General features: G+C 39.7%; 1 protein-coding gene across 31 annotated transcripts; it reads left to right on the forward strand.

Moving 5' to 3' along the window:
• Positions 1 to 898: 898 nt before the first annotated feature.
• LOC308399736 (uncharacterized protein) lies at positions 899 to 15,071 on the forward strand. 31 transcript variants are annotated; one of them, XM_080887139.1, is made up of 14 exons: positions 899 to 4,285; positions 4,933 to 5,011; positions 5,317 to 5,361; positions 6,611 to 6,655; positions 7,451 to 7,495; positions 8,291 to 8,335; positions 9,131 to 9,175; positions 9,971 to 10,015; positions 10,811 to 10,855; positions 11,651 to 11,695; positions 12,491 to 12,535; positions 13,468 to 13,597; positions 13,797 to 13,891; positions 14,094 to 15,071. In XM_080887139.1, exons 1-14 carry the CDS (start codon positions 4,161 to 4,163, stop codon positions 14,103 to 14,105), a joined length of 846 nt encoding a protein of 281 aa, XP_080743265.1. In that variant the 5' UTR covers positions 899 to 4,160; the 3' UTR covers positions 14,106 to 15,071. The 31 variants fall into 31 exon arrangements, with proteins under 31 accessions (XP_080743265.1, XP_080743287.1, XP_080743295.1 ...); XM_080887161.1 differs by having other exon boundaries at positions 4,933 to 4,987; positions 5,314 to 5,361; XM_080887163.1 differs by lacking the exon at positions 899 to 4,285 and adding an exon at positions 4,315 to 4,363.
• Positions 15,072 to 15,493: the final 422 nt, after the last annotated feature.

A 15,493-nucleotide genomic window follows, 5' to 3' on the forward strand; every position in this document is an offset into this window, starting at 1 on the left:
ATAGTAAGATGTTCTGGCTTTGCGGGGGGCTTTCTTATAAATCAGCAAAATATTTCTCCAATTATGATGATCCTCTAAATTTGTGACACGCCATTTCCTCTCCAGCTTACGAGTCATCTGCTTTAGGCTACGTGTTTGAGAATTATACCACAGAGTCAGGTACTTCTGATCTGAGACCTTAGTTTTCACAGGAGCTACAGTATCCAGAGTCATATGTAGTGAGGAGGTAAAATTATTATTAACAAGATAATTGACCTCTGTTGGGGTAGCGTTCAGATAGCTGCTCTGCTCTGTGTTGGTACAGGTCATTGAAGATGATAACAGTGGGTGGATTACATTCTTAAACATAGTTACAGCGCTTTCAGAAAGACATCTGTGATAAAGTCTACTCTCCACTGCTGTGTAATCAATTATTGTAAATGTAAATGTTATCAGGAAATGATCAGACAGGAGAGGGTTTTCAGGAAACACTGTTAAATGTTCAGTTTCTATGCCATATGTTAAAAACAAGATCTAGAGTGTGATTAAAGTGGTGGGTGGGTTCTTTTACATGTTGAGAGAAGCCAATTGAGTCTAATAACAGATTAAATGCCATGTTGAGGCTGTCATTCTTAGCATCTACATGGATGTTAAAATCACCCACAATAATTATTTTATCTGAGCTGAGCACTAAATCAGATAAAAAGTCTGAGAAATCAGAGAGAAACTCTGTGTAAGGCCCAGGTGGACAATTAGATGATAACAAATAAGACTGGTTTCTAAAATTTTTCAGCTGGGGTGGACAATGCTAAGCATCAGGCTTTCAAATGAATTAAAAGTCTGTCTTGGTCTTTCATTAATTAATAGGCTGGTGTGAAAAATTGCTGCCACACCGCCCCCTCTGCCTGTGCTTCGAGGTTTCTGGTAGTTAGAATGACTCGGGGGTGTTGATTCATTTAAACTAACATAATCATCCTGCTAAAACCAGGTTTCTGTAAGGCAGAGTAAATCGATTTGTTGATCAATTATTAAGTCATGTACTAACAGAGACTTGGAGGAGAGAGACCTAATATTTAATAATCCACATTTCACTGTTTTACTCTTTAGTTAGGATGTGGATACTGTATTGTTCTTTCTTTGTAATTGTTTATGTTTAAGTTGTTTGTTGCTGGTTTTTAGATTGTTTTTTGTCTTTTTGGAAGCTGACACAGTCTCTATGGAGATGGGTTTTTGGGGGGGTAGCAGGAGGAGAGAAGCTGCAGAGAGGCGTGTAAGACTGCAACTCTGCTTCCTGGTCCCAACTCTGGATAGTCATATTATGGGGGGTTTAATTAATTTGTCCATATTTCTAGAAATGAGAGCTGCCGTCTCTCCTTATAAGACCAGGTTTCCTCCAGAAGGTTTGCCAATTATCTATGAAGCCCACATCGTTTCTGGGACACCACTCAGACAGCCAGCAATTTAAGGAGAACATGCGGCTAAACATGTCACTCCTGGTCTGATTGGGGAGGGGACCAGAGAAAACTACAGAGTCCCACATTGTTTTGGCAAAGTTACACACCGATTCAATATTGATTTTAGTGACCTCCGATTGGCGTAACCGGGTGTCATTACTGCCGACGTGAATTATGATTTTACTGAATTTACGTTTACCCTTAGCCAGTAGTTTTAAATTTCCTTCAATGTCGCCTGTTCTGGCCCCTGGAAGACAATTGACTATGGTTTCCGGTGTCTCTAGCTTCACATGTCTGAGAACAGAATTGCCAATTACCAGAGTTTGACCCCCGACGGGTGTGTCGCCGAGTGGGGAAAAACGGTTAGACATATGTATGAATTTGAGGAGTGGACCCAAAATGCTGACACAAAGGAACGTGAAAGAAAATTTGAATATTAACAGAAAGCAAGCCGTTTATTAATCTCTACTTTTAAGATTAGGCTTCAAACTTTCCTTTTTGCTAAAGCATATAGTTAGGGCTGGATCAGGTGACCCTGGATCCTCCCTTAGTTGTGCTGCAATAGACGTAGGCAGCCGGGGGATTCCCATGAAGCACTGAGTTTTTTCCTTTCCAGTCACCTTTCTCACTCACTGTGTGTTAATAGACCTCTCTGCACTGAATCATACTTGTTATTAATCCACAGCATGTCTTTGTCCTGTCTTCCTTTTCTCACCCCAACTGGTCACAGCAGATGCCCGCCGCTCCCTGAGCCTGGTTCTGCTGGAGGTTTCTTCCTGTTAAAAGGGAGTTTTTCCTTCCCACTGTCGCCAAAGCGCTTGCTCATAGGTGGTCATATGATTGTTGGGTTTTTCTCTGTATCTATTATTGTGCGATCTACTGTACAATATAAAGCGCCTTCAGGCGATTGTTGTTGTGATTTGGCGCTATATAAATAAAATTTAATTAAATTAAAAGATTACAAAACAAAAGGCAGAGGTGAAGCTAAACAATAACCTAACCTGGGGAAAATATTTTTTATTAAAAAAAACAAACAAACCATGAAACCTGACATGGATACAAAGATACCTGGAACATGGAAACGTGGCACCAAAGACAACAGATGACCTGACACTGAACAAATGAGGACAGGACTTACAGTGGCTTGCAAAAGTATTCGGCCCCCTTTAACTTTCCCACATTTTGGCACATTACAGCCACAAACATGAATCAATTTTATTGGAATTCCACGTGAAAGACCAATACAAAGTGGTGTACACGTGAGAAGTGGAACAAAAATCATACATGATTCCAAACATTTTTTACAAATAAATAACTGAAAAGTGGGGTGTGCGCAATTATTCAGCCCCCTGAGTCAATACTTTGTAGAACCACCTTTTGCTGCAATTGGATTCCATTAAAATTGATTTGTGTCACGGCTGGGAAGGCGAGCCGTGTGGTGTGGAGGAAGGAGGACCCAAGATGCAAGCAGTGGATGAAAATGCTAGTGAAGTTTATTTACAAGGTGTAGTGGCAAACAAGCAGTGGGGCATGACAAATAACTGAAGACACCTAAACTGGGAAGAACTAAAATAACAGACCTGGGTGCATACAACAAAGGGATGCGCGGCAGCCGCCGAGCAGGACACCGAGTAACAGGCAGGAGAACACACAGGGCTTAAATACACACACCAGTAATCAGGGGATGAGAGACAGGAGGGCAACACGGCTGGGAGGAATCAGAGCTGACGGGACAGGGGAAACGTAAACTGAACACACTCACATCAGACAGAGACCTTCACAATAAAACAGGAAACTCAGACACGGGGAACCAAACAAGACACAGAACTAAACAGACAGATTCACAAACAGACGGGGTGACAGCATAGACAGAGACACAGACGCAGACTCAGAGGCAGACCAAATATAACACATAGAACTCAAACAATAATAATCATCATCATCATCATCATCATAATAATAATAAACTAAAAGCGCTGGGTCACCGACCCAGGACCAGGACAATTTGTGTTTGTGGCAGTAATGTGACAAAATGTGGAAAAGAGGGACGAATACTTTTGCAAGCCACTGCAAGTACACAGAGAGATAATGAGGGGATGAGGAACAGCTGGGACAAGGGGAAACAAAACTAGACTCACTGCATATAGGACAAAGACTTTCCCAATAAAACAGACATCACAAGGGTAATCTAATAAACAAATGAACTTAGCAAACCTAAAGAACTTATAAATAAACATCGACATCTAAACAAACTAAAACTTAAAACGCTGGGTCAACAGACCCAGGAAAGTGACAGTAAAATCATTTATTATACACATTATACTTATTTTCTTAAATTGCTTATCTATTATCTGTATTTTAACTTGGGGGTCTAGGGGTGCTGCATGTTTATGATAACACACTGACAATATCAGGACAATTTTAGCCTTACTCTATCAGTGAACAGCATGCCCATGCTAACTTAAACTAGACCAGCAAGCTAACCCCATGTGTATTAAGTGTTACTTCAGAATAGGAACCAAACAAATTAACGGAACGAAATTAACTGTAACAGCAGTTTGCAAAACATTGTGACAGTTCTCAAGTGTTCCTACCTCAAATCCAGCACGTGTTGCTGTGTTTTTGTTGTTAAATGGACGAGGAGAGACCGGTGGCTGGTGAGAGGATGCAGCATTTCGTCAGTGGAGCATAGAACAACGTCTCTGATTGGTCAAAAAGTGAGTAAAGATGCATCTGATTGTTCGAAAGCGTCAACCAAAGAGCTGCTGGTCACGGCAAGATACAAACTCGCCGGAGCTCTGCGTGAACGGCACATCCGGGACCTTCAGCACTCAGGAGAGATTTATCTTGAGGTATGTATTTACCTTTGATATCCATGCGTCGACGCAAGCTCCGCGAGGTAAAGTTGTATGTTTAACAAGCTAATTAAGGTTAGTTAAACGGAATTAAAACAATACACAACCGATTTGAACAAATTGAAAGTGGTGAATGATGATAAATGCTAAAAAATTACTTAAGATTTATCTTTAACAATAGATATTAGAAGTTAAATTTAACTGTTTTTAAATTCCCACCGGAGTTAAAGGGACCTGCGGCCTTGCATGTGCTCTGCATCTTCAACTGCAGAGACAGTCAGTCTAAGCTCAGTGTAGCTAACTGCAACACACTTCTTTTTTTTTCAACACAAGATATGCTTGGGGGGATTTAAATGATAATATTAATGTTTTCTTATTCAGCACAAATCAATAATATTATAGTTATTTGCTCACGGTCTGGGTCTCTGGCCCAGCGTTTCTGATGTTATTCTAAGGTTTTTGAGTTTCTTATGTTTAATGGCGGGTTAGTTGAGTTTGGCTTAACGTTATTAATATCGTTTTAAGGAGTTTATGTTAGGGCTGTATATTACCACGTTTGTATTTTCATGCCATGTTTCCTGTTTTATTTTGAAAGAGTCTGTTGCGTTCAGTTCATTAATCTCACTTCCCTGTTGTGTCAATAGAATCATTTGTGCAAGCTACTACCCTGCTGTCCCTCTGTCGTGTCTCAACCTCCAACAGGAAAGTAGAAGTCCTCATATGGTAGGACCAGTGATTGTAGTGTGTGTTACACTGTCCTCATATTGTTTTAAGCTGTGAAGGACAGGAGTGTGTTTCAGTTGCCTTCCTCATGTGGTAGGACCAACAACTCTAGTGTGTGTTACACTGTCCTCATATCATTGGGTAGCAGAACCGTACAGTGTTAAGTTTCTATAGAATCTGGTATAAGGAAGTCAGATCCTTCTGTAATAATATTCACTGATACAAATATGATCTGTAGTTAATTAAATAGTCGGGATTTATACTAGAGAATGTTTCTGACGTTATATTGTTGTCTTTTGTTGCAGACACCAGGTGCCGAGGTCCTGTCTCAACCTCCTTCAGACCAATTGGTGAGTGACACACCCACTTCATTCTTCCAACAGGTGAAGATGGATGTTGCAGACAGGACATATCCTAACTTTTGCAGCCGTTACGATAATAACGCGCTGTTTGCACGATGAGCACAGCTTCCAAGCTCCCCTAAATTGACCGTGCGCTTCGTGTTGTGTGTGCGCGAGTCTGTGCATTTAGTGGCGTCTGTGCAGAAATGACTAGTAAGACAAGGCTGCAAACTATTCTCACAGACTTCAAGTGTGCACTTGAATCCAAAACGATCTCTCTCTCTCCCTCTGGCTCTGTTTAGATGCCACTGGGAGAGTAACGACTGCCCCTCCCCCCCTCTGCTCAGCAAACAGGTGGCTGTTTTTGCACCCCTCCCCCTCTGCTCTGCAAACACGTGGCTGCTTTTGCACCCCTCCCCCCTCTGCTCTGCAAACACGTGGCTGCTTTTGCACCCCTCCCCCCTCTGCTCTGCAAACACGTGGCTGCTTTTGCACCCCTCCCCTCTCTGCTGAGGGCAAAAACAAGGCTCATGTGCAAAGTGAAGCAAAATAACATTGACAGAGGTTCAGAGAAAGGAGAAAAAAACGGAGCAGGCTCCCGTTGTTCACTTCAAGGAGGCGGCTCTACGGGCCGTTTTGTTTGTGACCGACACACACAGTATATATATATATATTCTCAATCACATTCACACCACTCTCTTATATCAGTTCCACTACATCAAGACTATTTTATGGTGGTCAGCTGTTTTATTGTCATGTATTTTGCATAGTAAGATAACCATGTCCTCCATTCAAAAGCACTGAAAATGTCTATGGTGGTGCTGTACCTAATATTGTGCTCATTTGATCCAAAACCTATTTTTCCTTTATTTTGAAGGCTGAGGCTTAGATCCATTAGGTATTCACGAGAAAGGCATTATCGCATGTCAGGATTACAGTATATCGAAAATATGTGATTATAATGGGAGTCAATGGGGCCCAAACGGATACAAGGGTAAAAGGAGGTAGTACATATGTGAATCTTCTTTACTATACACCACACCATAGAGGGGATCATTGAATTTCAAAAATAATCCTAAAACACACATCCTGGCCAAGTTTCATGCAACTAGTCTTTAAAATGACTGATATATTGAGAATCAAAAATCCAAAGTTACCCAAGCGGGTCCCTTTTTTCGCTAGGGTAAAACGAGGGTTAAATAGTCGGGATTTATACTAGAGAATGTTTCTGACGTTATATTGTTGTCTTTTGTTGCAGACACCAGGTGCCGAGGTCCTGCCTCAACCTCCTTCAGACCAATTGGTGAGTGACACACCCACTTCATTCTTCCAACAGGTTACACATTATTTTTTTGTATTTGGCATCAAGTATATGTGTCAGTTGGGCCTAGTGCATGAATGAAATGCACTTTAATTGTACTAAAACAATCAGTTTTAGTCGAAGTTAACCAAAACCAACATTAGCATTAGGATAAAGTAATTGTCTATACCATTTGTTAGTCCAAACTTTCCCTTAAAGCATCAGCTTGATCTTTATTCTGACAAAATTTGATATTTTTGTCGTTTTACACATGTTTTTGTCAAAATAAGCTCCCGCTGATCAGTTTACATGATTTAATTTCTGGGGAAATAGATGGCTGTACATCAGTGTTGGGTTTAGAGCTTTTATTGACAACAGCAGGAGAAGTTAGAAGTCAGGAATGTGAACTCTACATGTGTTCAGTCGTCATGTCCTCATATTGTTTTAAGCTGTGAAGGACAGGAGTGTGTTTAAGTAGAAGTCCTCATATGGTAGGACCAGTGATTGTAGTGTGTGTGTTACACTGTCCTCATATTGTTTTAAGCTGTGAAGGACAGGAGTGTGTTTCAGTTGCCTTCCTCATGTGGTAGGACCAACAACTCTAGTGTGTGTTACACTGTCCTCATATCGTTGGGTAGCAGAACCGTACAGTGTTAAGTTTCTATAGAATCTGGTATAAGGAAGTCAGATCCTTCTGTAATAATATTCACTGATACAAATATGATCTGTAGTTAATTAAATAGTCGGGATTTATACTAGAGAATGTTTCTGACGTTATATTGTTGTCTTTTGTTGCAGACACCAAGTGCCGAGGTCCTGCCTCAACCTCCTTCAGACCAATTGGTGAGTGACACACCCACTTCATTCTTCCAACAGGTTACACATTATTTTTTTGTATTTGGCATCAAGTATATGTGTCAGTTGGGCCTAGTGCATAAATGAAATGCACTTTAATTGTACTAAAACAATCAGTTTTAGTCGAAGTTAACCAAAACCAACATTAGCATTAGGATAAAGTAATTGTCTATACCATTTGTTAGTCCAAACTTTCCCTTAAAGCATCAGCTTGATCTTTATTCTGACAAAATTTGATATTTTTGTCGTTTTACACATGTTTTTGTCAAAATAAGCTCCCGCTGATCAGTTTACATGATTTAATTTCTGGGGAAATAGATGGCTGTACATCAGTGTTGGGTTTAGAGCTTTTATTGACAACAGCAGGAGAAGTTAGAAGTCAGGAATGTGAACTCTACATGTGTTCAGTCGTCATGTCCTCATATTGTTTTAAGCTGTGAAGGACAGGAGTGTGTTTAAGTAGAAGTCCTCATATGGTAGGACCAGTGATTGTAGTGTGTGTGTTACACTGTCCTCATATTGTTTTAAGCTGTGAAGGACAGGAGTGTGTTTCAGTTGCCTTCCTCATGTGGTAGGACCAACAACTCTAGTGTGTGTTACACTGTCCTCATATCGTTGGGTAGCAGAACCGTACAGTGTTAAGTTTCTATAGAATCTGGTATAAGGAAGTCAGATCCTTCTGTAATAATATTCACTGATACAAATATGATCTGTAGTTAATTAAATAGTCGGGATTTATACTAGAGAATGTTTCTGACGTTATATTGTTGTCTTTTGTTGCAGACACCAAGTGCCGAGGTCCTGCCTCAACCTCCTTCAGACCAATTGGTGAGTGACACACCCACTTCATTCTTCCAACAGGTTACACATTATTTTTTTGTATTTGGCATCAAGTATATGTGTCAGTTGGGCCTAGTGCATAAATGAAATGCACTTTAATTGTACTAAAACAATCAGTTTTAGTCGAAGTTAACCAAAACCAACATTAGCATTAGGATAAAGTAATTGTCTATACCATTTGTTAGTCCAAACTTTCCCTTAAAGCATCAGCTTGATCTTTATTCTGACAAAATTTGATATTTTTGTCGTTTTACACATGTTTTTGTCAAAATAAGCTCCCGCTGATCAGTTTACATGATTTAATTTCTGGGGAAATAGATGGCTGTACATCAGTGTTGGGTTTAGAGCTTTTATTGACAACAGCAGGAGAAGTTAGAAGTCAGGAATGTGAACTCTACATGTGTTCAGTCGTCATGTCCTCATATTGTTTTAAGCTGTGAAGGACAGGAGTGTGTTTAAGTAGAAGTCCTCATATGGTAGGACCAGTGATTGTAGTGTGTGTGTTACACTGTCCTCATATTGTTTTAAGCTGTGAAGGACAGGAGTGTGTTTCAGTTGCCTTCCTCATGTGGTAGGACCAACAACTCTAGTGTGTGTTACACTGTCCTCATATCGTTGGGTAGCAGAACCGTACAGTGTTAAGTTTCTATAGAATCTGGTATAAGGAAGTCAGATCCTTCTGTAATAATATTCACTGATACAAATATGATCTGTAGTTAATTAAATAGTCGGGATTTATACTAGAGAATGTTTCTGACGTTATATTGTTGTCTTTTGTTGCAGACACCAGGTGCCGAGGTCCTGCCTCAACCTCCTTCAGACCAATTGGTGAGTGACACACCCACTTCATTCTTCCAACAGGTTAAACATTATTTTTTTGTATTTGGCATCAAGTATATGTGTCAGTTGGGCCTAGTGCATGAATGAAATGCACTTTAATTGTACTAAAACAATCAGTTTTAGTCGAAGTTAACCAAAACCAACATTAGCATTAGGATAAAGTAATTGTCTATACCATTTGTTAGTCCAAACTTTCCCTTAAAGCATCAGCTTGATCTTTATTCTGACAAAATTTGATATTTTTGTCGTTTTACACATGTTTTTGTCAAAATAAGCTCCCGCTGATCAGTTTACATGATTTAATTTCTGGAGAAATAGATGGCTGTACATCAGTGTTGGGTTTAGAGCTTTTATTGACAACAGCAGGAGAAGTTAGAAGTCAGGAATGTGAACTCTACATGTGTTCAGTCGTCATGTCCTCATATTGTTTTAAGCTGTGAAGGACAGGAGTGTGTTTAAGTAGAAGTCCTCATATGGTAGGACCAGTGATTGTAGTGTGTGTGTTACACTGTCCTCATATTGTTTTAAGCTGTGAAGGACAGGAGTGTGTTTCAGTTGCCTTCCTCATGTGGTAGGACCAACAACTCTAGTGTGTGTTACACTGTCCTCATATCGTTGGGTAGCAGAACCGTACAGTGTTAAGTTTCTATAGAATCTGGTATAAGGAAGTCAGATCCTTCTGTAATAATATTCACTGATACAAATATGATCTGTAGTTAATTAAATAGTCGGGATTTATACTAGAGAATGTTTCTGACGTTATATTGTTGTCTTTTGTTGCAGACACCAGGTGCCGAGGTCCTGCCTCAACCTCCTTCAGACCAATTGGTGAGTGACACACCCACTTCATTCTTCCAACAGGTTACACATTATTTTTTTGTATTTGGCATCAAGTATATGTGTCAGTTGGGCCTAGTGCATGAATGAAATGCACTTTAATTGTACTAAAACAATCAGTTTTAGTCGAAGTTAACCAAAACCAACATTAGCATTAGGATAAAGTAATTGTCTATACCATTTGTTAGTCCAAACTTTCCCTTAAAGCATCAGCTTGATCTTTATTCTGACAAAATTTGATATTTTTGTCGTTTTACACATGTTTTTGTCAAAATAAGCTCCCGCTGATCAGTTTACATGATTTAATTTCTGGGGAAATAGATGGCTGTACATCAGTGTTGGGTTTAGAGCTTTTATTGACAACAGCAGGAGAAGTTAGAAGTCAGGAATGTGAACTCTACATGTGTTCAGTCGTCATGTCCTCATATTGTTTTAAGCTGTGAAGGACAGGAGTGTGTTTAAGTAGAAGTCCTCATATGGTAGGACCAGTGATTGTAGTGTGTGTGTTACACTGTCCTCATATTGTTTTAAGCTGTGAAGGACAGGAGTGTGTTTCAGTTGCCTTCCTCATGTGGTAGGACCAACAACTCTAGTGTGTGTTACACTGTCCTCATATCGTTGGGTAGCAGAACCGTACAGTGTTAAGTTTCTATAGAATCTGGTATAAGGAAGTCAGATCCTTCTGTAATAATATTCACTGATACAAATATGATCTGTAGTTAATTAAATAGTCGGGATTTATACTAGAGAATGTTTCTGACGTTATATTGTTGTCTTTTGTTGCAGACACCAAGTGCCGAGGTCCTGCCTCAACCTCCTTCAGACCAATTGGTGAGTGACACACCCACTTCATTCTTCCAACAGGTTACACATTATTTTTTTGTATTTGGCATCAAGTATATGTGTCAGTTGGGCCTAGTGCATAAATGAAATGCACTTTAATTGTACTAAAACAATCAGTTTTAGTCGAAGTTAACCAAAACCAACATTAGCATTAGGATAAAGTAATTGTCTATACCATTTGTTAGTCCAAACTTTCCCTTAAAGCATCAGCTTGATCTTTATTCTGACAAAATTTGATATTTTTGTCGTTTTACACATGTTTTTGTCAAAATAAGCTCCCGCTGATCAGTTTACATGATTTAATTTCTGGGGAAATAGATGGCTGTACATCAGTGTTGGGTTTAGAGCTTTTATTGACAACAGCAGGAGAAGTTAGAGGTCAGGAATGTGAACTCTACATGTGTTCAGTCGTCATGTCCTCATATTGTTTTAAGCTGTGAAGGACAGGAGTGTGTTTAAGTAGAAGTCCTCATATGGTAGGACCAGTGATTGTAGTGTGTGTGTTACACTGTCCTCATATTGTTTTAAGCTGTGAAGGACAGGAGTGTGTTTCAGTTGCCTTCCTCATGTGGTAGGACCAACAACTCTAGTGTGTGTTACACTGTCCTCATATCGTTGGGTAGCAGAACCGTACAGTGTTAAGTTTCTATAGAATCTGGTATAAGGAAGTCAGATCCTTCTGTAATAATATTCACTGATACAAATATGATCTGTAGTTAATTAAATAGTCGGGATTTATACTAGAGAATGTTTCTGACGTTATATTGTTGTCTTTTGTTGCAGACACCAGGTGCCGAGGTCCTGCCTCAACCTCCTTCAGACCAATTGGTGAGTGACACACCCACTTCATTCTTCCAACAGGTTACACATTATTTTTTTGTATTTGGCATCAAGTATATGTGTCAGTTGGGCCTAGTGCATAAATGAAATGCACTTTAATTGTACTAAAACAATCAGTTTTAGTCGAAGTTAACCAAAACCAACATTAGCATTAGGATAAAGTAATTGTCTATACCATTTGTTAGTCCAAACTTTCCCTTAAAGCATCAGCTTGATCTTTATTCTGACAAAATTTGATATTTTTGTCGTTTTACACATGTTTTTGTCAAAATAAGCTCCCGCTGATCAGTTTACATGATTTAATTTCTGGGGAAATAGATGGCTGTACATCAGTGTTGGGTTTAGAGCTTTTATTGACAACAGCAGGAGAAGTTAGAAGTCAGGAATGTGAACTCTACATGTGTTCAGTCGTCATGTCCTCATATTGTTTTAAGCTGTGAAGGACAGGAGTGTGTTTAAGTAGAAGTCCTCATATGGTAGGACCAGTGATTGTAGTGTGTGTGTTACACTGTCCTCATATTGTTTTAAGCTGTGAAGGACAGGAGTGTGTTTCAGTTGCCTTCCTCATGTGGTAGGACCAACAACTCTAGTGTGTGTTACACTGTCCTCATATCGTTGGGTAGCAGAACCGTACAGTGTTAAGTTTCTATAGAATCTGGTATAAGGAAGTCAGATCCTTCTGTAATAATATTCACTGATACAAATATGATCTGTAGTTAATTAAATAGTCGGGATTTATACTAGAGAATGTTTCTGACGTTATATTGTTGTCTTTTGTTGCAGACACCAGGTGCCGAGGTCCTGTCTCAACCTCCTTCAGACCAATTGGTGAGTGACACACCCACTTCATTCTTCCAACAGGTTACACATTATTTTTTTGTATTTGGCATCAAGTATATGTGTCAGTTGGGCCTAGTGCATAAATTAAGTGCCCTTTGATTATATTAAAATAATCAGTTTGATTGAAAGTTTCCCATATTCAACATTAGCATTACTTGTTTGTGAACATCTTAGGAGAAAGAAATTGGCATATCATTTGTTAGTCCTAACTTTCCCTTTAAAGCATCAGCTTGATCTTTATTCCTACTAAATTTGATATTTCTGTGTTACATTGTCCTCAGATTGTTTTAAGCTGTGAAGGACATGAATTTGGTTTTTTTTTAGCCTTTCTCAATTGGTAGAACCAACAACTCTAGTTTGTGTTACATTGAAACTGAACAGCAGGGATGTTTGTCATGAAGATAATAACACTCTATCCGATTTCAAACAATCACACTGTGATGAGTATTATTAGTAGATTATGTTCACATGTAAAATATTCATATCAAATGGTAAATATCCTATATTTATATAGCGCTTTACTAGTCCCTAAGGACCCCAAAGCGCTTTACACATCCAGTCATCCACCCATTCACACAGACATTCACACACTGGTGATGGCAGCTACATTGTAGCCACAGCCACCCTGGGGCGCACTGACAGAGGCGAGGCTGCCGGACACTTGCGCCACCGGGCCCTCTGACCACCACCAGTAGGCAACAGGTGAAGTGTCTTTCCCAAGGACACAACGACCGAGACTGTCGGAGCTGGGGCTCGAACCGGCAACCTTCTGATTACAACTCTTGAGCCACGACCGCCCCTTAGCCCCTTAATGTAGAATTACACACTGCCCAACGCTGACTTTGCCTACAATGCAGAGAAAAAAGCAAACAGACCTATTGCATGCATTGATTCTCATATTTCACTGTTACTTTTCAAAGGCTCAAGGACCAAGTATTCCGGGGGTTCCAAGCCACACGCTTTACTCAGCTGCCCTGGACAACATGAAGGGCACCTCTGCCTCAATCACCCTGGACAACAAAAACATTAGCAACACTTCACCAAGAAGGGGTAAAGGCACCAAAATACAAAATGTTTTAGGTTAATATACTTGTGATCAAAGAACAAGTTTGTTTTCAGACATGACACTATTCAGAGCTTTTATCATAAATCATTTCATCTTATTTAATTCCCAGCAGAACACAGCACTTCAAATGGTTCATTCCAAGCATCCTTAAAGGAGCAATAAGCAATATCTTTTCACTGCTAGGTGTGCTGTTTTGCACTGCCTGTGAACCAAACCAAAGTCTATGGCTGGAGATCAACACAGAGAGAGGGATTGTGACTTCATGCTGTACTCCAGATGTAATTACACCTCTAGTTCTTCACATAGTCATTTTTAATTCCTTCAACCTAAGTATGATGAATTGTGCTTATTGCTCCTTTAAAGTGCTCCAGTAGAAAGCAAGGTTTAAGAACATTTTGTATTCACATTATAAACTAGAATATTTTCTATCTTTTCTTGCATTCACATTAAGATATTTTCTTTTGTTTCCATTTATGACAGCTGGGACGGTGAGAAGCAAGTGGACAAATGATGAAGTGAAGGTTGCTGAGCGGCATGTTTCACTTCATAAAAAGCTGCAAAGTACCAGGTAAAAAGGAATGTGACTGCTGCCTCCAAGCAGAGCCGGCAGCTCTGAAAGGCAGAGACTGGGTTGTCATAAGGTACTACAGCCACAACAGGATCATAGCATTAAAAGAAAGATGCAAGAAAAAAAGAAACAAGCAAGAGAGATACTTTGTTACTTCCACAGTTATGTCAGTATTGCAGTTTTCTGTATTGCATTGTTCTTACTCATAAATCTGTGGTTTATGCTGGGTGCTTTTTGCAATTAAATGATAAAAAAGGCAGATAATGTTCCACGTTTTTATTCACATGAACATTCACTACAAAATGAATTAATGCATTACAATATCAAGACTTAAAAAGTAGACTGACCACATTTGACCCATGTCTTTTTTTTTTTTTAAAGTCTTTACACAGCTCAGATTTACTGTTTTATTAACACATAAATGTCTGATATTTCTGTCAGAAGTTACCCAACTGATGAGCATTACTATTGTGCATCCATGTCTATTATATTGTAATCTCAAAAGGAGCCAAGCTAAAAATGCAGAACCTACCGTTACCTGGTCCTTATAAGTCATGTATACTTGAAAATTATGTGTTTCCATGGGCTTCACAATTCACCTAAACATGAAATATCTGTGTGTGACCTTATGGTACTCATAAGTCACATAAACCTGACAGTGTCCTCACAAGTAGCATTAAATTCAGGTTTGACCAAAATTTAGCCCTAGCCAAAATCTCAACAGATGGGTGTGTTCCTGGAAGCATGGGTCAAATTTTTTGAGATTCCCATGCCTCTAGGACCTTCGGAAAGGCACGTTCCCATTTGTCACATTTTTGTCATACGTACTGATATATCACGAAAACACGTATGTGTGTGTGTGTGTGTGTGTGTGTGTGTGTGTGTGTGTGTGTGTGCCAAGCCTGACTAAAGGTTAGGAGGGCATGTAAATAAAAGAGCAGTACATGGCAGGCTCTGATAGTTTGCTTATGTATCTGTGCATTCTCACTTGCCTGTTAAAGCACCCCGTTGTGTTTGATTAGTCTGAGGTAAGGCAGGTTATTTCTTCACACACACACACACACACACACTGCACTTTCTTTCTTTTTTACTCTGTCGCTCTCCACGTCCCTTCCTGACGTTCCTTCGCTCCCTCCAACTCTATCCCTCGTTTGTTTTCATTAGTGTGATTGCCTCAATGTCTTCCTGACCTTCAGCCATCTTCAGGTCTCTCTCATTTGCTCTCTCTCTTTTGCTCTCACACACACACACCCACCCACGCACACACACACACACACACACACACACACACACACACACACACACACACACA

The sequence above is a fragment of the Rhamphochromis sp. 'chilingali' genome (genome assembly GCF_963969265.1).
Source record: "Rhamphochromis sp. 'chilingali' genome assembly, chromosome: 7".
NCBI classification, from domain to species: Eukaryota; Metazoa; Chordata; class Actinopteri; order Cichliformes; family Cichlidae; genus Rhamphochromis; species Rhamphochromis sp. 'chilingali'.

Bases quoted from the DNA above. Each gene is read 5' to 3' on its own strand.
- LOC308399736 (XM_080887139.1), top strand. From the start codon at position 4,161: ATGCATCTGATTGTTCGAAAGCGTCAACCAAAGAGCTGCTGGTCACGG. The intron at 7,496-8,290 runs GTGAGTGACACA...CTTTTGTTGCAG, and splicing joins AACCTCCTTCAGACCAATTG to ACACCAAGTGCCGAGGTCCT. The intron at 13,598-13,796 runs GTAAAGGCACCA...TTTCACTGCTAG, and splicing joins CAACACTTCACCAAGAAGGG to GTGTGCTGTTTTGCACTGCC.